The sequence below is a fragment of the Chelon labrosus genome (genome assembly GCF_963514085.1).
Source record: "Chelon labrosus genome assembly, chromosome: 1".
NCBI lineage: Eukaryota > Metazoa > Chordata > Actinopteri > Mugiliformes > Mugilidae > Chelon > Chelon labrosus.
This window is the reverse complement of record NC_140337.1, coordinates 19514277-19534985: the sequence shown is the minus strand read 5'-3', so window position 1 is coordinate 19534985 and position 20709 is coordinate 19514277. Positions and strand designations below refer to the sequence as shown.

General features: G+C 39.3%; 2 protein-coding genes across 2 annotated transcripts; both read right to left on the bottom strand.

Annotated features, from left to right (window-relative positions):
- Positions 1 to 1547: 1547 nt before the first annotated feature.
- LOC311491732 (immunoglobulin alpha-2 heavy chain-like) lies at positions 1548 to 2272 on the bottom strand (the record flags this gene model as incomplete). Its single annotated transcript, XM_084549750.1, has 1 exon — positions 1548 to 2272. Exon 1 carries the CDS (start codon positions 2169 to 2171, stop codon positions 1548 to 1550), a length of 624 nt encoding a protein of 207 aa, XP_084405876.1. The 5' UTR covers positions 2172 to 2272.
- A 14399-nt stretch (positions 2273 to 16671) lies between these two features.
- Positions 16672 to 18077, bottom strand: LOC311491723 (uncharacterized protein; the record flags this gene model as incomplete). Its single annotated transcript, XM_084549736.1, has 2 exons — positions 16672 to 17902; positions 18023 to 18077. 2 exons carry the CDS (start codon positions 18075 to 18077, stop codon positions 17220 to 17222), a joined length of 738 nt encoding a protein of 245 aa, XP_084405862.1. The 3' UTR covers positions 16672 to 17219.
- Between the last annotated feature and the right edge of the window lie 2632 nt (positions 18078 to 20709).

Genomic DNA, 20709 nt, shown 5'->3' with positions numbered 1-20709 from the left:
AACACAGCAGCCAACCATCATTCATTCAACTCGAATGAATGTCATGCATCAACTTTTAAACACCCATGATTACCATCCATTACCACTCCATGGGCTCTTTGGACAGTTTTTAAGTCCAGTGTAAGCTATTGTTACAAGTTACCCCTTGTGATGTATTTCTTGTGATTAAATAAATTGCTCTTTTGACAGTAATTAACTGCTTAAGTCTGCATGTGTGAGAATGCGTGTTTGTGGGTAAGTGTGTGTGATGTGACACACTTTCTTATTAATCTTTATGGTTGTTAGGTGTTATTGTGTTTAAGAAGTGCAAAGGTTATTACTCACTTAATTAGGGCTAAGGATCAACTCGACACTACAAAAAACATATAATTGACAATGACAATATTTAATGATCACAATTAAACATTAGTGTACCTGATATGTATGATGGGTCTGACAGTGTCACACTTATACCTTATAATTAGTAGTCCAAAAAGGGCTGCTGGTTGATGTCGTGTTGGCAGTAAAAAATATTGTGGAGGTAGTAAAAAAGGTAGTAAAAGGTAGTAAATTCATCTCTGTGAATCCTGCATATACCCTGATTCATTATTGGATGGTTTAGAGTGATATCCATTCACCATTACACACTAGTTTATCTCATTTTGTGTCAAATAAAAATAAAAGAAATTATACCTGTGAATTCTGCAAAGGCATTTCCCTGTGGTACAAATCAGGCCCAACTGCAGTTATAGTGTGAGAAGAAAATACTGACAGAACATCATTAAATTAAATTTCAAATACAAAGGGACAATTCTATTATACTGATATTTTCTGACAATGGTAGACTAGACTTTTCAAAATTTCACATTTCATCTCAGTTAAATTGCCAGGAACGCAAAAGATGTCATGTTACACTTCTTCTTGACATCGAAATCAGCCAGAGATTTTTATTTTTGTTTAGTTCACATACAAAGCAGACTCTTGTCCTATTCTACAGAGACACAGCTAAAACATGATCATTTGTATTGCCTAACACCAGAGTAGATGCATGTTGCCATTGTGTCATCTCTTTGACTTCTTGATCGATTCGTCTTTTTCACCCTTAAAGCAGCGTAATGGAGGTTTTCTTCAGCCTGGCAACTCTGCTAATAAAATAGAAAACAACAACTGACAATGTGGTATATACCTAAGAAGAAACCATTTCAGCAATAAGATTATTTTGAAAGTTATTTGGATACCTCTGAGTTTGCTGTGTATGAAGCCGAAAATCTTGCATGAGACTCTGAAACACAAAGAAAAGCTGTGTTTCTATAATGTTCAAATTCAGTAATTATGCAATAAACAGTACGATTTACCTGTAGCTTGCTGGCTGTTTCTCTTGTATGCGTACAATAAGGCAGCCAATAAAAGTGTAAGGATAGTGGTGAATGCCAAAGCGCCACCCAAGAAATACACCAAGACAAGAGAAACATCCCCACCTGCATCATGACACGGACATGTAATGGCATTAGCGATATTATCTTTATGGAGTAATCATAACTATTAATCAGATAAGAAAAAATACAATTCTACTCACTCTCTAACTCCAGCCTGGTCCCATTTCCAAACAGTATGTGTCCACATGAGGCAACAGCACAGTAGTAGATCCCATTATGAGACAGATTCAAGTTCTTCATTGGCAGGTTGTAGACACAGGTGTGTGTTTGTGTGTTGTTTTTCCTCTCACACTGATCATTCCTGTCTCCATGAGTGTAAATGAGTCCTGGATGAGATTCTTCAGAGTCTTTGAACCAGTAAACACTGTGTTCTTCATCACAGGTCCCAGTTTGTACTGTACAGTTCAGAGTCACAGAGCCTCCTGGCTGGATGGTCTCAGATGAAGACTGATGAACTGAAGTGTTAATATTTAAATCTGAACCTTTTACACTGACTGTAACACCTTCTGCAAATTCAAAAGTTACTGAAATTCTACGTGCGCAGTAATAAGTAGCTGAGTCTGAAATACGCGAATCTGAAATAATCAAGTGAGTTTTACCGTTTTGTGCTTTCAGTGTGAAACGTGAATTGTTGACAAATTCACCATAAAATGTCCCAGTGCTATCATAGATGTGGAAGGAAGAAATGAGCTTTGGTTTCTGTCCCAGAGTTTGCTTATACCAGTAAAATTTTGTCGACCCATCACTTTCATACATACATCGCAAAACTATATTTTCTCCAACATTTACTGATTTGAAACCACTCTCTGGATGAACAGATGAGGACTGATGTGTCTTCTGACCTGAAGTAACTGGAGAGACAAAGCATAGACACCAATGATTTCATATTTTAGAAGATAAATTATAGTATAGAAATGAGAAACGATTAGAGGCAGTGTCACTAAGAAAATACAAACCACAGTCACAAAAATACAACTCACCCTTTCCCCACAAGAACAAACATGTCAGGTAGAAAACAAACGTTAGAGATGTCATCATGTTCAAATCAGGGACTTGAGTGAAAAGAGCCTCGCTGTTGAGCTTCACTGACTCTTCAAAGACAAGACTTTGTTTGATTGGCCAGTCTGAAGTGAAACTGTACGTCCCAATAAGGTAACATGTTCACAGCTACAGTGTCAGGCTTGGTCTTTGGGCAAGGGGCAGGACTTAAGACTTGTTGAGAGATATTTGAAAAGTGTAGCTGCTCTTCAATCTGCCCTTAGATTTTAAATCATTAAAATATAAATGACCTCACATTCTCACCCATGTAACCCCTTACAGATGTCACTGATAGGTCATATTCCACATGTTTGTTCGGGATTAAGTTTCTTTAAAGTGCAGAAAAATCCTCCAAAAAGGATTACAATCACATTCAATTCATGGTTTAGTTACTGAGTTGGGTGCTTACTTTTTCAGTATAATGATTTACAGTTACAATCAGTAAAACTTTTGAGTATACCTGAATGAAGCGGTCAATGTTCCCCCGGTATAGTGACTGGTATTGAGGTTAGCGTTAGTTGAGACAGGCCACAAAGTCAAGCTCAGCTCACAATCCCAGCTACATCAGCTGATAGTTGATCTATAAGCCAGCCCAAATAGTTCAGCTGACAGCTCATTTGAGCCATCCACTGGAAAATCCCATTTAGGGCAGCTTACCTAAATTGCCTATAGGGTCCCAGAATAGAACAACTGTAAACTGAAATAAGTAAAGAAGTCTTGACCTAAACACAGTTTTTTTTTTGTTTTTTTTTTCCCTCCGGTCATGAAAGCCAGAGATCCTTGACAGAAAGTTTTGACTAGATCTAGCCTAGCTTGTGAAGTTTCCTTCACAGCAGCACATCTGAGTTTTGCCAGTTCACACTTTAACATACTAGGGGAATTGGCAGCTGCGGAATACAACGATATAACACAAAATAAAGGTGGTGATGTAATGATGTTATTTCACTCATATGGAAATGGTACGTTTGTGTAATGTCTGACATGGAGCAGACCAATGTGCTGTGTAACGTTTGTGAAGAGTTTCTAAAAACTAAAAGTAGTGTCATGATAAACCTGCAGCAGCACCTGAACACAAATGTGTGTCTTTTCAAGATTGTGATGCTCGCTCCTAATCCAATTCCAAAACCACAATTAAAAAGCCAGTTGTCAGCCCAGTGTCACTAAGTAGGACAAGACAGGACACTGGTGGAAATAAATCACAGAAATGCTGGCTTTTGTATCAGGAAAGGCATATTACTCACTGAAATAATGAACAAGTGAGTGATTGTTGTCACGACCTGGCTCATAAGCCATGACAAACGACAAAGAAACGCGGTAAAATACAAAGGTCAACTGATTTATTAAAGCAAACCAAAAGAACCCATAAGAATGAATGAGATTTGTGTGTGAAGATCAGTGTGTCTGTTGATGGGTGCGTGATAGTGTATGTGTAGTGTTGAAAGGTGTTAAAACAAAACAACCAGGCCAAAGCCAACACAACCAAAACCCATGTTGGAGTCCAGGTGGTAGATGAGAGAGAGAGAGAGAGAGAGAGAGGATCATGACTGCCAGGTTTTGTAAGCTCAGGGAGACTGATCAGGTGCTCCCAGTTGCTCATGATTAGCCCCGCCCACTGAGGTACCTGCAGAAACAGAGAAGACAAGACAAGGGAAAACACACAACAGGCCCTAGTGGCAGGTGGCCGTCACATTGTAAAGATGGTGAAAGCCATGGATCACATGGATGAACCACTGAGGCAGCATTACCCCATAAGTACATCAATACATGATTCTGTTGCAGTTGGAGACGCGTTGTTTTATTTGGCAACCGCAACAGCACACAGATTATCACACAGATTAGCACAGATTATCACCTTTTGACTACAACCACATGGAGACAATAAAAGGAAACAGCTCTGGGTGTGTCGCGACTGTCATACAGATTTTGTTCTTATGCAAGTTGCAGGTCTTTCAATGTGAATTACTGTTGTTCCTGGATCATTTTCTGTCAAATAATCAGCCGAGGAACATACATTTCCTGCAAAAGATAAAAAAAAAAAAAAAAAGTCAGGATACACTTCTGCTTGTCATCAAAACCAGGACTTCATATGTAGCCAGAGAGGGATTTTTATTTAGGTTTAGTTTATAGTAATTATTTCCAGTTTAAGTGAAATTACCAAGTAGAACTACTCATGTCCATTTACTCTGAGACACAGCTAAAACATGATTGGTTTTATTGCCTAACAGCTGAGTAGATGCATTTTGTGTCATCTCTCTGTCTTCTTGATCGATTGGCCTTCTTCACCCTTAAAGCAGCGTAATGGAGGTTTTCTTCAGCCTGGTAACTCTGCTAATAAAATAGAAAACAACAACTGACAATGTGGCATATACCTAAGAAGAAACCATTTCAGCAATAAGATTATTTTGAAAGTTATTTAGATACCTCTGAGTTTGGTGTGTATGAAGCCGAAAACCCTGCATGAGACTCTGAAACACAAAGAAAAGCTGTGTTTCTATAATGTTAAAATTCAGTAATTACGTAATAAACAGTACGATTTACCTGTAGCTTGCTGGCTGTTTCTCTTGTATGTGTACAGAGATCCAGCCAGTAAAAGTGTAAGGATAGTGGTGAATGCCAAAGCACCACCCAAGAAATACACCAAGACAAGAGAAACCCCCTCACCTGCAGCATAACACATGGACATGTAAAGACATTAGCGATATTATCTTTATGGAGTAATCATAACTGTTAAGATAATAAAAAATACAATTCTACTCACTCTTTAACTCCAGCCTGGTCCTACTTCCAAACAGTATGTGTCCACATGAGGCAACAGCACAGTAGTACATCCCATGAGACAGATTCAGGTTCTTCATTGGCAGGTTGTAGACACAAGTGTGTGTTTGTATGTAGTTTTTCCTCTCATACTGATCAATCCTGTCTCCATGAGTGTAAATGAGTCCTGGATGAGATTCATCAGAGTCTTTGAACCAGTAAACACCGTGTTCTCCTTCATAGGTCCCAGTTTGTATTGTACAGTTCAGAGTCACAGAGCCTCCTGGCTGGATGTTCTCAGATGAAGACTGATGAACTGAAGCTTTAATATTCAAAGCTGAACCCGTTACACTGACTGTAATGCCTTCTGCAAATTCAAATTCGAAAATCTCTGAAATTCTGCGTGTGCAGTAATAAGTAGCTGAGTCTGAAATACGCAAATCTGAAATAATCAAGTGGTTTCTACCATTGTTAGTTTTCAGTGTGAAGTGTGAATTGTTCACAAATTCACCATAAAATTTCCCAGTGCTACCATACATGTGAAAGGAACAAATGAGCTTTGGTTTCTGTCCCAGAGTTTGCTTATACCAATAAAATCTTGCCGATTCCTTATATCCATACATACATCGCAAAATTATACTTTCACCAACATTTACTGATTTGAAACCACTCTCCAGATGAACAGATGAGGACTGATGTGTCTTCTGAGCTGAAGTAACTGGAGAGACAAAGCAAAGACACAACTGATTTTATATTTCAGAAGATAAATTATAGTATAGAAATGAGAAACGATTAAAGACAGTGCCAGCACGAAAATACAAACCACAGTCATAAAAATACAACTCACCCTTTCCCCACAAGAACAAACATGTCAGGTAGAAAACAAACGTTAGAGATGTCATCGTGTTCAGATCGGGGACTTGAGTTGAAAGAATCTCGCTCTTGAGCTTCACGGACTCTTCAAAGACAAGACTTTGTTTGATTGGCCAATCTGAAGTGAAACTGTACGTCCCATTAAGGAAACATGTTGACAACCACAGTTTGCCCTTTGCCCAAGCTTGCTATTTGGGCAAGGGGCAGGACTCAAGACTTGCTGAGAGATATTTGAAAAGTGTAGCTGCTCTTCAATCTGCCCTTAGATTTTAAATCATTAAAATATAAATGGCCTCACATTCTCACCCATGTAACCCCTTACAGATGTCACTGATAGGTCATCAATCCACATGTTTTTTCAGCATTAGGTTTCTTTAAAGTGCAGCGAATGCTCCAAAGAGGATGACTATCACATCCAATACATGGCTCAGTTATTGAGTTGGGTACTTACATTTCAGTATAACACTTTCCAGTTACAATCAGTAAGACTTTGAGTAGATTTGAATGAAGTATTCAATGTTCCTGTGGCATTGTGATTGGTATTGAGCTTAGCGTTAGTTGAGACAGGCCACAAAGTCAAGCTCAGCTCACAATCCCAGCTACATCAGCTGATAGTTGATCTATGGGCCAGCCCAAATAGTTCAGCTGACAGCTCATTTGAGGCATCCATTTGCAAATCCAATTCAGGGCAGCTTACCTAAGTTGCCTAGAGGGTTCTGGAACAGAACAACTGTAAACTGAAATAAATAGAGAGGTCTTGACCAAAACACAGTTTGTTCGTTTTTTTCACCTTCGTCTTTTTTTTTTTTTTTTTTTTGTCCACTCATGAAAGTCCTTGACAGAATGCTTTGACTCGGTCTAGCTCAGCCTCTGTTGTCAAAACAGGAAAATGGCCACATTTACTGCCCAAGGTGACACAAAGAGCTATAAATGTTTAGTCACTTCCAACAAGCCATTCAAACTGCCCATTTGTGTGTCTCAAAGAGCAGAAAAGGATCCATCGTATTTCAATGCTGAACAGTTAGTAGTGGCGTTGTGAAGTTTCCTTCACAGCAGCACATCTGAGTTTTGCCAGTTCACAGTTTAACAGGCTAGGGGAATTGTCAGCTGTGGAATACAACGATATAACACGAAATAAAAGTGGTGATGTAATGATGTTATTTCATTCATATGGAAATGGTACCTTTTTGTAATGTCTGAGATTGAGCAGACCAATGTGCTGTGTAACGTTTGTGAAGAGTTTCTAAAAACTAAAAGTAGTGTCATGATAAACCTGTAGCAGCACCTGAACACAAATGTGTGTCTTTACAAGATTGTGATGCTCGCTCCTGATCCAACTCCAAAACCACAATTAAAAAGCCAGTTGTCGGCCCAGTGTCACCAAGTAGGACAAGAGAGGACACTGGTGGAAATAAATCGCAGAAGTGTTGGCTTTCATATCAGGAAAGACATAGTCACACCTGTGATTGTAAAGATGATGAAAGCCATAGATCACATGGATGAACCATTGAGGCAGCATACATACATCAAAACATGATTCTGTTGCAGTTGGAGACTTGTTGTTTTATTCAACAACAGCAAATCTCTGGACCAGAAGAACCATACAGTCTGATGCTGTTCTTATCTCATTCTACTGTGCACATAACAGTAACAGCAACATGTCTCCTGTGATGGGATTATCCAACTTTCTTCTCTCTCCTCTTCTCCCTCATGGAAATAGGGCAATGGAGGTAGCTCAAGCACACAGCCCGATTTGACTTGAGAGGTGGCAGCATTCCAGCACTTCTCCTCTGCTCTACCTCTTCTTTACTCCTGGATAACAAAGTCATCCCACAGAAGAATTCTCCAACCCACTCATGGTAAGTACTGTGTTAAATTGTAAGGGATAGTAATAACTAGTTGTCAGCGTCACTTTACTATAGTAGAAGAACGTTCACTTCAGTTGCTGCACAGCTGCATTAAAACACACTGTGTTGAAGAGAATGTTCTGGAACCTATTTGATCAAGAGAAATTCAAAATCTGGGCAAGCTGTTAGCAACATTATATTTTTATGTGTTTGTTCTAATTTAAACCATATGGAAAGTCTTTCTTAGATTTACATTTTTTAGTCAACATATTCATGCAAGGTCAGCTTCACCACGCTAGCAAAAATCATATGTTGTTTGTCTGTACACTTATAGACACAATTAGCCGATATTATGATGCAGAGTACCAGCCTCACACAACCACAGATTATCACCTTTTGACTACAAACACATGGAGACGATAAAAGGAAACAGCTCTGGGTGTGTTTCTGTGTTTAGCGACTGTGATGCAGATTGTGTACTTACGTAGGTTGTAGGTCTTTCATTATGAATTATTGTTGTGTTATTCCTGGATAATTTTCTGTCAAATAATCAGCCCAGGAACATAGGAAAAATCATTTGTTTCAAGGATTCAAGGATATTTTATTGTCATTTCAACACATGTTGGTACATGAGGTGGAACGCAATTAGTTTCTCTGGTCCCAATTCAAGCCAGAGCAGAAACAGTAAAAAGTACAAATATAGAATAAAATTAGCTGACTAAGTATAGTACAAAAACAGCAAGACGTGTATAAATATAAGCAGTAAAAAAAGTGTCAACACTGTAATAAGTGGAGATTAACTGCAATGAATAACACAGTAATATCCAGCAGTCCTGTACCATTGAGATAGGATGTATCGCTGAGCAGTCGTATGTGAGCAGGGTGAACAGGAGGGGGCTCAGCACACATCCCTGGGGGGAGCCGGTGCTTAGGGTGATTGAGAAGTAGGAGACATCGTGGATCCTCACAGACTGCGGCCTGTCGGTTAAGAAGTCCTGGACCCAGTTGCAAAGGGTGGAGCTCAGTCCGAGTGTTGTCAGTTTACGTACCAGGGTCTGTGGTATGATGGTGTTAAAGGCTGATGTGAAATCCACAAAGAGCATGTGAACATAAGAGTCCTTGTTTTCTAAGTGGGTGAAGTCAAAGCGGGTGTAGAATCTGTTGAGAGCGTTGGGTAGAGAGGGGTCCCTGGGACATTGTGCATCTCTGGTGTTATAGTCTGTGATGCACTTTATGCCCCTCCGCATACTCCGTGCATCATTGGATGTGAAGTGTCCCTCGATCCTCTGGGCGTATGCAGCCTTGGCGCCTCTTCACTCCTGCAGTCAGCTGTCTTCTAGCCGCCCCGAGTGCCAGTCTGTCACCAGACCTGAACGCAGCATCCCTTGTTTTCAGCAGAGACCGGACCTCTGCATTCAGCCAGGGTTTCTGGTTCGGGTAGGATGTTACTGTCCTGGTTGTGGTAACATCCTCTGCACACTTGTTGTAGTGTGTCAGTACACTTGTAGACACAGTTGGCAGATATTATGATGCAGAGTACCAGCCTCGCACAACCACAGATATCACCTTTTGACTACAACCACATGGAAACGATAAAAGGAAACGGCTCTGGGTGTGTCGTGACTGTCATACAGATTTTGTTCTTACGCAAGTTGTAGGTCATTCATTGTGACTTACTGTTGTTCCTGGATCATTTTCTGTCAAATAATCAGCCCAGGAACATACATTTCCTGCACATTTTATCTTATATAAATGATAAAAAGACAAAAAAAAGTCAGGATACACTTCTGCTTGGCTACATATGAAGTCCTGGTTTTGATGACAGAGAGGGATTTTTATTTACGTTAGTTTATAATAATCATTTACAGTTTAAGTGAAATTACAAAGTAGAACTACTCATGTCCTTTTACTCTGATACACAGCTAAAGCATGATAATTTTTATTGCCTAACACCAGAGTAGATACACATTGCCATTGTGTCATCTCTCTGACTTCTTGATCGACTGGCCTTCTTCACCTTTACAGCAGCGTAATGGAGGTTTTCTTCAGCCTGGCAACTCTGCTAATAAAATAGAAAACAACAACTGACAATGTGGCATATACCTAAGAAGAAACCATTTTAGTAATAAGATTATTTTGAAAGTTATTTAGATACCTCTGAGTTCGTTGTGTATGAAGCCGAAAATCCTGCATGAGACTCTGAAACACAAAGAAAAGCTGTGTTTCTATAATGTTCAAATTCAGTAATTACGCAATAAACAGTATAATTTACCTGTAGCTTGCTGCCTGTTTCTCTTGAATGTGTACAGTAAGGCAGCCAATAAAAGTGTCAGGATAGTGGTGAATGTCAAAGCGCCACCCAAGAAATACACCAAGACAAGAGAAACACCCTCACCTGCAGCATGACACGGCCATGTAAAGACATTAGCGATATTATCTTTATGGAGTAATCAGTGAAAAATACAATTCTACTCACTCTTTAACTCCAGCCTGGTCCCATTTCCAAACAGTATGTATCCACATGACGCAACAGCACAGTAGTAGATCCCATTATGAGACAGATTCAGGTTCTTCATTGGCAGGTTGTAGACACAAGTGTGTGTTTGTGTGTTGTCTTTCCTCTCACACTGATCATTCGGGCCATGAGTGTAAATGAGTCCTGGATGAGATTCTTCAGAGTCTTTGAACCAGTAAACACTGTGTCCTTCATCACAGGTTCCAGTTTGTACTCTACAGTTCAGAGACACAGAGCCTCCTGGCTTGACAGTCTCAGATGAAGACTGATGAACTGAAGCTTTAATATTTAAATCTGAACCTTTTACACTGACTGTAACACCTTCTGCAAATTCAAAAATTCCTGAAATTGTACGTGCGCAGTAATAAGTAGCTGAGTCTGAAATACGCGAATCTAAAATAATCAGGTGGTTTTTCGCATCCACAACTTTCAGTGTCAAACGTGAATTGTTCACAAATTCACCATAAAATGTCCCAGTGCTACCATAAGTGTGGACGGAGCAAATGAGCTTTGGTTTCTGTGCCAGAGTTTGCTTATACCAGTAACATTTTGCAGACTTATCATTTCTATACATACATTGCAAAATTATACTTTCACCAACATTTACAGATTTGAAACCTCTCTTTAGATGAACAGATGAGGACTGATGTGTCTTCTGACCTGAAGTAACTGGAGAGACAAAGCATAGACACCATTGATTTCATATTTTAGAAGATAAATTACAGTATAAAAATGAGAAACAATTAGAGGCAGTGCTAGTAAGAAAATACAAACCACAGTCACAAAAACACAACTCACCCTTTCCCCACAAGAACAAACATGTCAGGTAGAAAACAAACGTTAGAGATGTCATCATGTTCAAATCGGGGACTTGAGTGAAAAGAATCTCGCTCTTGAGCTTCACTGACTCTTCAAAGACAAGACTTTGTTTGATTGGCCAGTCTGAAGTGAAACTGTACGTCCCATTAAGGAAACATGTTCACAACCACAGTGACAAGCTTGGTATTTGGGCAAGGGGCAGGACTCAAGACTTGTTGAGAGATATTTGAAAAGTGTAGCTGCTCTTCAATCTGCCCTTAGATTTTAAGTCATTAAAATATAAATGACCTCACATTCTCACCCATGTAACCCCTTACAGATATCACTGATAGGTCAAATTCCACATGTTTGTTTGGCATTAGGTTTCTTTAAAGTGCAGAAAATGCTCCAAAAAGGATTACAATATCATCCAATACATGGTTTATTTACTGAGTTGGTTACTTACTTTTTCAGTATAATAATTTACAGTTACAATCAGTAAAACTTTTGAGTACACTTGAATGAAGCAGTCAATGTTCCTGCAGCATTGTGACTGGTATTGAGCTTAGCGTTAGTTGAGACAGGCCACAAAGTCAAGCTCAGCTCACAATCCCAGCTACATCAGCTGATAATTGATCTATAAACCAGCCCAAATATTTCAGCTGACAGCTCATTCGAGGCATCCACTGGAAAATCCCATTTAGGGCAGCTTAGCTAAGTTGCCTAGAGGGTCATAGAATGGAACAACTGTGTTTTGGTCAAGACCACTTTATTTATTTCAGTTTACAGTCTTTTTTAGGGGTCCATGCAATGACATTGCATGATCCATCATTATAATATGCTTGCGTACAATCATGCCAAGTTTCATGAAAATTCGGGTTGTAGGGGGCGCTACAACGACTACATGTTTATATCTCACAAACCACCACAGTAAACTGTTTGAAATTTGACAGTAATAATCTGTGGATGGCCCTTTACATGCACACCAAATCATTTGTTGTTTGTCAGTACACTTGTAGAAACAATTAGCAGATATTATGATGCAGAGTACCAGCCTCACACAACCACAGATTATGGTGTTTGGCGACTGTGATGCAGATTGTGTATGTATGTAGGTTGTAGGTCTTTCGTTGTGAATTATTGTTGTTCAGGGATAATATTCTGTCAAATAATCAGCCCAGGAACATACATTATGTCTTAGAAAAGTAAGTTGAATAAATTCATTGGAAGTCAAGGTCATACAGTCAATACATTTAGCTGAAATAAAGAAAATAAAAATTTTGAGAAGATGAATTATACATGAAAAGAGAAATTATTAAGTCTGAGACAAAAAAGAAACACGTCTAACTCTACTGCTTTACAATGAAGTACACACATCAACTCCAGGTGTTGTCCGCAGTGTTCTTGATCTGTTGTTCTCCCCTGACGGATTATAACAGATGATTTCTTCATCTTGGTGACCCCTGTGATGGAAATAGTAAACCATAAACTTGTTGACAGAAATAAGAAAAATTATTATTATTGTTATTATTTATTTAATTTTTATTTTTAATTATAAATTAGCTCTGCAGGTTTTTTGGATGGATCTGAAAACAATTTTCGGGACTCTGGAAAACAGGAGTAAACCTTATATAAAAAATGGCATTAAATGCATTTGCACGATATACACAATATGACACCAGTTGCCTGTTCAACGGCTGCTGTTGACGCTGGTGATCACACGTAATAAGAAAACCACTAAGATATTGTTGAAGGTGACAGCACGGGCGTGGTAGTGGGGGGAAAAGGGGACCTGACGACCCAGGGCCCGAGTAGGGAGAGGGCCCATGAAAATACTGAATTTATTTATTTTTTTTTTTTTTTAATGAATTGGGCCTTCCAATTAATTGGTGTCATAAGGTATTTCAGATATATTAATAACATCAACTGGAACTTTGTGTCACATCCCTCCCAACATATTGGACATTCTGGGGGCCCCTCTTGGAGACGCAAAATGGTTTAGTCCATGCATAGACAGCGGCCGGCGACAAGTACGTCAGTGAGCCCAGATTGAATGACCTGGAGGCTAACTGGCCTCATGCCGGCCAAAAAATACAAATCGGGGTACCAGAAAAAGAAAGAGCGGAAAGAAAAAGAAATAAGGCAGAAGGAGGGGAAGTAACTGTTAACTGCTTTCATTCCAAAAGGTGAAACAAGTTTACTTGTTGTGTAACTGCATCCAATTAACAATAGTCCAGACAGCATGCAGTTTGTCAGTTGCCAATGTTTGTATGCCAAAGTTTGCCAACCAGGCTGCTTGCTATTACAAGTAAAGACGATTATGGGCCAGCTAACGTTAGTTGTCAACATTAACCAGTTTCAGAAATAAACTGTCGCGCAGCTGGAGCAGCAGTGGCCAGTCCTGGCGGTTCATTTGATGAGGGTGAGATCTTACATCTTGTGTAAGGCTTTAGTAAGGCTTTATTTCTTTTTCTGCAAGCTGAAGAACAATTTTATTGAAAAATGAAATAGTATATTTGATTTGATTCTCTTTATACAGTTGTTGGCTCATCAAAATCAAAATGTATCAAGGATCAAAACGTTAGTACACAAACCAGATGTAGCCTACTGTTTATAGGTGTTTGGGCACAAGCAGGCCAAATGCATCAATTCAGGTGGTGAATGAAAGAACCAGTTATCAATATAATCTGATCTGATTTTAGCTTAAAACCATATTTATGCTTCTTTATTTATAAATAAATGCCCCATTTTTTTTTTTTTTTTTTTGCTCGCGCACTTCGTGCACTGGCATGGATAGGGGCCCACTGACATTAAGAGTGTACAGGGCACAGAATTTGGTGCAACACCCCTGGGTGACGGCCACGCTCAACACAGACACCAAGTCCAGTTCCTCTGTGGATTCTAAAATCAGCAGACATTACAGAGCTTTCAGTTGTGCTACAGTGGGAGTAAATACGACTAAAAATAAGACAACCTTTCAAATTAAGTAACTTGCCCACAAACTCCATCCTGTTCCCATTTCCAAACAGTATGTGTCCACATGAGGAAACAGCACAGTAGTAGATCCCATTATGAGACAGATTCAGGTTCTTCATTGGCAGGTTGTAGACACAAGTGCTTGTTTGTGTGTGGTTTTTCCTCTCACACTGATTATTCCTGTCTCCATGAGTGTAAATGAGTCCTGGATAAAATTCGTCAGAGTCTTTGAACCATTAAACAAAGATCCCACATAAACACAATTAATAGTAAAGATACTGGTAGGTGGGCCAAGCAGCAAATAGTCTCACTTTTATCCACCAGTATGAAGTCTTTATTTGTATAGCTCTTTTCAAATCAACATTACATAGTGCTTCACAAAAACTTAAAAACCTGGGCGTATTCCTAAAGATTCTAAGAATCCTCTAAGAGAGTTCCTATCTTAGCCTAAAAATTCCTAGCTAGGAGTCTTAGCTTAGGAGTGATTCCAGAAAATTCTTAGAGAACTCTTCTCAAGGAATGGACAGAAACTCTTATCTTAGTGAGGAGGTGTGGTTGACCCCGTTGCTAGGTATGAGTCATCATTTCAAGAGGTGTGATTGGTTGATCCTAAAAGCTAGATAAAAATACACTTTTGGTGATAATTGGCCTAGAATAGACGTCAAATTAATAGACTTAATAACAGAATCTAATCTCTATGAAGACTGTATAATTATAAATAATACTTTACATAAAAATAAATAAATAGTACGCTATACTTTAAAAAGTATCCTATAAAATGTGTGATTAAACTCAGGCCACTACCACAGTATTCACATGCTGATAGTTCTATTTATTTGCTTTCATTCATTTACCACACTGGTAACATTTTGCACTTCACCTATTTGGTATTAACAAGAGTAAAATGGCTCAGCTTTCATCAATTTCTGTGATTGCTAACCGGCCTAGAAGAAGCAGTGTTGGTTGGTGTTCAAATCTTCCAAAAACCGAACAGCAGTGGAGAAGAAATGAAGTAGGAAACCCAAATGAAGAGGAACAGTGTTTGCTTCTGGATCAACTGGTCAATGAGAATAAAAGTGTTTAGAGACGTAGATTTGGCTCCAAGTCATCACTGCTGCATTGTTGCATTTTTGCATTTTTCCTGTTGCTAAATACCTCAGTGTTGTGATGACTTTCATTTCCGGTGATACAGTAGTCCCTCACTATAACGCGGTTCACCTTTCGCGGCCTCGCGGATTTTTTTAGTGCAATTTTGCATGCTTTTTTTTTTTTTTTTTTTTTTTTTTTTACAGCGCATTGTTTTCTGCATCCTGATTGGCTAAGGGAGAGGCTGCGTGTCGTCTTCTGCGTCCTGATTGGCTAAGGGACTGTAGACCATTGTCAATCAATCTCCTCCGTACGGTGTCTACAGAATTGTTGCAAATTTACATATACAGTAGGCTATCTTTGATCGCTGGCAGTGTGACTGAAGTGCGGTATGTTTGCAAGTTACTGAGAAAAGTGTATAAAGTGTGTAGTGAGGGGTTTTGCAACCTTAAAACATTTATAATCATTGTAAAAAATAAAGCTGACTACTTCGCGGATTTCGCCTATTGCGGGTTATTTTTAGAACGTAACTCCCGCGATAAACGAGGGACTACTGTATTGCGATTGTAACAAGCTTGATTGTCATTCAGTGTTTGGAGAATATCTCTCCTGTCTCTTCTTTCAGCCATTTTCTCCTCTGCTTAAGAAATTCCTAAGCCTCCTAAAAGTCCTCCTCCCTGCTCTTAGCAGATCTCACCTTAGGAGCACTCTTAAGAGCTAAGATTCTTTAGGAATACCTTTTATCTTTACTAGGAGCTACTCCTAACTTTAGGAGTGAAACGTCATGATTCTAAGAATTTTCTCAGAATTTGGCCACTAGGAGCAACTCTTAGCGCTAAGAATCTTTAGGAATACGGCCCCTGAAGTTTTAAATGATAAATGCTTCATATATTCATTATTGGATGATTTAGAGTTATATGTATTCAGCCGTGACACAGTAGTTTATCTCATTTTGTGTCAAATAAAAATAAAAATAAAAGAAATTATACCTGTGAATTCTGCAAAGGCTTTTCCCTGTGGTACAAATCAGGCCCAGCTGCAGTTATGAAGCGTGAGAAGAAAATACTGACAGAACATCATTAATTTAAATTTGAAATACAAAGGGACAGTTCTACTATACTGACACTTTCTGGCAATTGTAGACTTCTGACTTTGTAAAATTTTCAAAAAGTCACATTTCATCTCAGTTAAATTGCCAAAAACAGAAAAGAAGTCAGGATACACTTCTTCTTTGCATCAAAACCAGCCAGAGAGAGAGCTTTTTATTTTTGTTTAGTTTATAGCAGGTATTTACATTTTCAGTGAAATTACACACAAAGTAGACTCTTGTCCTATTTTACAGAGACACAGCTAAAACCAACAACATGATCATTTTTATTGCCTAACACCAGAGTAGATACACGTTGCCATTGTGTCATCTCTTTGATTTCTTGATCGATTGGCCTTCTTCACCCTTACAGCAGCGTAATGGAGGTTTTCTTCAGCCTGGTAACTCTGCTAATAAAATAGAAAACAACAACTGACAATGTGGCATATACCTAAGAAGAAACCATTTCAGCAATAAGATTATTTTGAAAGTTATTTGGATACCTCTAAGTTCGTTGTGTATGAAGCCGAAAATCCTGCATGAGACTCTGAAACACAAAGAAAAGCTGTGTTTCTATAATGTTAAAATTCAGGAATTACGCAATAAACAGCACGATTTACCTGTAGCTTGCTGGCTGTTTCTCTTGTATGTGTACAGTAAGGCAGCCAGTAAAAGTGTCAGGATAGTGGTGAATGCCAAAGCGCCACCCAAGAAATATACCAAGACAAGAGAAACCTCCTCACCTGCAGCATGACACAGGCGTATGATGACATTAGCGATATTATCTTTATGGAGTAATCATAACTGTTAAGATAAGAAAAAATACAATTCTACTCACTCTTTAACTCCAGCCTGGTCCCATTTCCAAACAGTATGTGTCCACATGAGGCAACAGCACAGTAGTAGATCCCATTATGAGACAGATTCAGGTTCTTCATTGGCAGGTTGTAGACACAAGTGTGTGTTTGTGTGTTGTTTTTCCTCTCACACTGATCATTCCTGTCTCCATGAGTGTAAATGAATCCTGGATGAGATTCTTCAGAGTCTTTGAACCAGTAAACACTGTGTTCTCCATCACAGGTCGCAGATTGTACTGTACAGTTCAGAGTCTGAGAAACTGAAGCTTTAATATTTAAATCTGAACCTTTTACACTGACTGTAACACCTTCTGCAAATTCAAAAATTAATGCAGCACTACATGCGCAGTAATAGGTAGCTGAGTCTGAAATACGCAAATCTGAAATAATCAAGTGGTTTTCACCATTTTCAATTTCCATTGTGAAGCGTGAATTGTTCAAAAATTCATCATAAAATATTACAACGTTAATATGGATGTACAAACTAGAAATGAGCTTTGGTTTCTGTCCCAATGTTTGCTTATACCAGGCCAACCATGCTGACTCTTTACTTTCACAGAAACATTGCAAAATTATACTTTCACCAACATTTACTGATTTGAAACCACTCTCTTGAGGAACATACGAGGACTGATGTGTCTTCTGAACTGAAGCAACTGGAGAGACAAAGCAAAGACACCATTGATTTCATATTTTAGAAGATAAATTATATTATAGAAATGAGAAACAATTAGAGGCAGTGTCACTAAGAAAATAGTCACAAAAACACAACTCACCCTTTCCCCACAAGAACAAACATGTCAGGTAGAAAACAAACGTTAGAGATGTCATCGTGTTCAGATCGGTGACTTGAGTTAAAAGAATCTCGCTCTTGAGCTTCACTGACTCTTCAAAGACATGACTTTGTTTGATTGGCCGGTCTGAAGTGAAACTTAACGTCCTATTAAGGTAACATGTTCACAACCACAGTGACAAGCTTGGTCTTTGGGCAAGGGGCAGGACTCAAGACTTGTTGAGAGATATTTGAAAAGTGTAGCTGCTCTTCAATCTGCCCTTAGATTTTAAATCATTAAAATATAAATGACCTCACATTCTCACCCCTGTAACCCCTTACAGATGTTAGTGATAGGTCATATTCTACATGTTTTTTCAGCATTAGGTTTCAGAAAATCCTACAAAAAGGATTACAATCTCATCCAATTAATTATTGAGTTGGGTGCTTACTTTTTCAGTATAATAATTTACAGTTACAATCAGTAGAACTTTTGAGTGTACCTGAATGAAGCAGTCAATGTTCCCCCGGCATAGTGACTGGTATTGAGCTTAGCGTTAGTTGAGACAGGCCACAAAGTCAAGCTCAGCTCACAATCCCAGCTACATCAGCTGATAGTTGATCTATAAACCAGCCCAAATAATTCACCTGACAGGTCATTTGAGGCATCTACTGGAAAATCCCATTTAGGGTAGCTTAGCTCAGTTGCCTATAGGGTCCCAGAACAGAACAACTGTGAAATGAAATAAATAAAGAGGTCTTGACCAAAACACAGGTTTTTTTTTTTTTCACCTTTCTTTTTTTTTTTCCGAGTCATGAAAACCAGAGATCCGTGACAGAAAGTTTTGACTAGGGCCACGTCCACACATACGAAAACGATCTTTTCCCTCTCCGTTTTCGAGGGCATCGTTTCAAGAAATATCCGCGTCCGCACAGGTCCGTTTCAGCACGACCGAAAACGCTACTTCATATTCCAGGCCTATAGGTGGCGCTGTTTCAGTTTCAAAAATTCACCAAAAACGGAGAGGAAGAGGCGGAGCATGCACACAAATCTTGAGCGCTGTTCACAAATCGCCTTTTTTGCTCAGCGTGGTGGCACAGGAGCATGATATTTTGCCCTAGTAACCCTAATAGGCTCAATATCTTCTCCAGCAGGAAAACTAGCATGTAGTCCGCCATTGTTGTTGATGTTGTTATGAGACATCTTGCGGGAAGTGGAAGGCTGCTCGGGGGTGTGGCGATGACATCATCGTTTTCGCCGTTTTCGCCGTCCACACAGAAACGCAAGAGTTGCGTTTGCGAATTTCTCCACCCTGGGACCCGTTTTCAGAAAAGTGCGTTTTAGGGCTATGCGTTTACAGGATACGTGTGGATGATCGGCCAAAACGATGAAAAGTTTCTGCGTTTCTGCGTTTTTGCGTTTCCGTGTGGACGGCCCCTAGGTCTAGCTTAGCCTCTGTTGTAAAAACATGAACATGGCCACATTTACCACCCAATGTGACACAAAAGAGCTATAAATGTTTAGTCACTTCCCAAAAGCCATTCAAACTGGCCATTTGCTTGTCTCAAAGAGCAGAAAAGAATCAATCATATTCAAATGCTGAACAGTTAGTAGTGACCTTGTAAAGTTTCCTTCACAGCAGCACATCAGAGTTATGCCAGTTCACTGTATAACAGGCTAGGGGAATTGGCAGTTGTGGAATACAAAGATATAACACAAAATAAAGGTGGTGATGTAATGATGTTATTTCACTCATATGGAAATGGTACATTTTGTAATGTCTGACATGGAGCAGACCAATGTGCTGTGTAACATTTGTGAAGAGTTTCTAAAAACTAAAAGTAGTGTCATGATAAACCTGCATCAGCACCTGATCACAAATGTGTGTCTTTACAAGATTGTGATGCTAGCTCCTGATCCAACTCCATAACCACAATTAAAAAGCCAGTTGTCAGCCCAGTGTCACCCCGTAGGACAAGAGAGGACACTGGTGGAAAGAAATCGTAGAAATGCTGGCTTTCGTATCAGGAAAGACATATTACCCACTGAAATAATGAACAAGTGAGTGATTGTAAAGATGGTGAAAGCCATAGATTACATGGATGAACCATTGAGGCAGCATTACCCCATAAGTACATCAAAATATGATTCTGTCGCAGTTGGAGACTCGCTGTTCAAGGTTCAAGGTTCAAGGTACTTTATTGCCATTTATGTAAAAACATATAGGAATTTGTTTCAGCAATTACAGTGTGTGTTTTACAAATAGCAGAGTGCAGCTAGACAAAGACAGTGATGACACAACAGACACACAACAGTGCATAGATAATGATATTGTAGAGGTAGTGATGATATTAGTAATAATAATTTAGTAATAAGTGCAATGGAATGTGCAACAGTCATAAAGTGCAATGAAATGGGCATCAGTCATAGTTCAATGGCCAATGACAGTCAGATAACACTCAGTGGGGGTAGGGGTGGTGGTAAAGGACCAGCCGCATTGATCAAACTGACGGCTGTGGGGAAGAAGCTGAGGCGGTGGCGGGTCTTCATGGTCCTGGGCACCCGCAGCCTTCTCCCAGAGGGGAGGATGGAGAACAGGCAGTTCCCTGGGTGTGTGGGATCAGCTAGGATCTTTCTTGCCCTCTTCAGTGTCCTGTTGTCATGAAGGGACTTGAGAGAGGGCAAGGGAG